The sequence below is a fragment of the Egretta garzetta genome, unplaced genomic scaffold, assembly GCF_000687185.1.
Source record: "Egretta garzetta isolate BGI_Z169 unplaced genomic scaffold, ASM68718v1 scaffold1164, whole genome shotgun sequence".
Taxonomy (NCBI): domain Eukaryota; kingdom Metazoa; phylum Chordata; class Aves; order Pelecaniformes; family Ardeidae; genus Egretta; species Egretta garzetta.
The window spans coordinates 1-432 of NW_009259538.1; the positions used below are offsets into that span (position 1 = coordinate 1).

General features: G+C 60.9%; 1 protein-coding gene across 1 annotated transcript in view; it reads left to right on the forward strand.

Annotated features, from left to right (window-relative positions):
• Positions 1-3: 3 nt before the first annotated feature.
• Positions 4-432, forward strand: part of CHD8 (chromodomain helicase DNA binding protein 8) — a gene marked incomplete at its 5' end in the record, with an annotated part of 11889 nt that continues 11460 nt past the window's right edge. Inside the window, 2 exons of the mRNA XM_035893228.1 lie at positions 4-72; positions 175-416. Coding sequence (XP_035749121.1) covers positions 4-72; positions 175-416 — 311 coding nt within the window. The remainder of the gene's footprint in view (positions 73-174; positions 417-432) is intronic.

Consider the following 432-nt stretch of genomic DNA (forward strand, 5'->3'; position numbering starts at 1 on the left):
TCTTCTGACAACGCGGACGCCGAGGTGATGCCGGCCCAGTCGCCGCGGGAGGAAGAAGAAACCAGCGTCCAGGTACGGAGATGCCACCACCACCGAGGGGGGGAGGGGGGGTTCCCACGCTGTTTTGGCGCATGGTGGGGGCGGGGCGACTTCCTCTTCCCTTTCCTCTTCCAGAAACGACGGTCGAATCGGCAAGTGAAACGCAAGAAATACACGGAAGACTTGGACATCAAGATCACCGATGATGAGGAAGATGAAGAGTTGGATGTGACGGGACCCGTCCGACCCGAGCAGCTCCCGATCCCTCAACCGCCCGCCCCGGAACCGGAGCCGGAGGGGGAGACGTTGCCCTCCATGCAATTTTTTGTGGTGGGAATTTTGGTTTTGACCTCTTTGGGTGCCCTCCCAACGGCGTCCGCCCTCCTCTTCCCT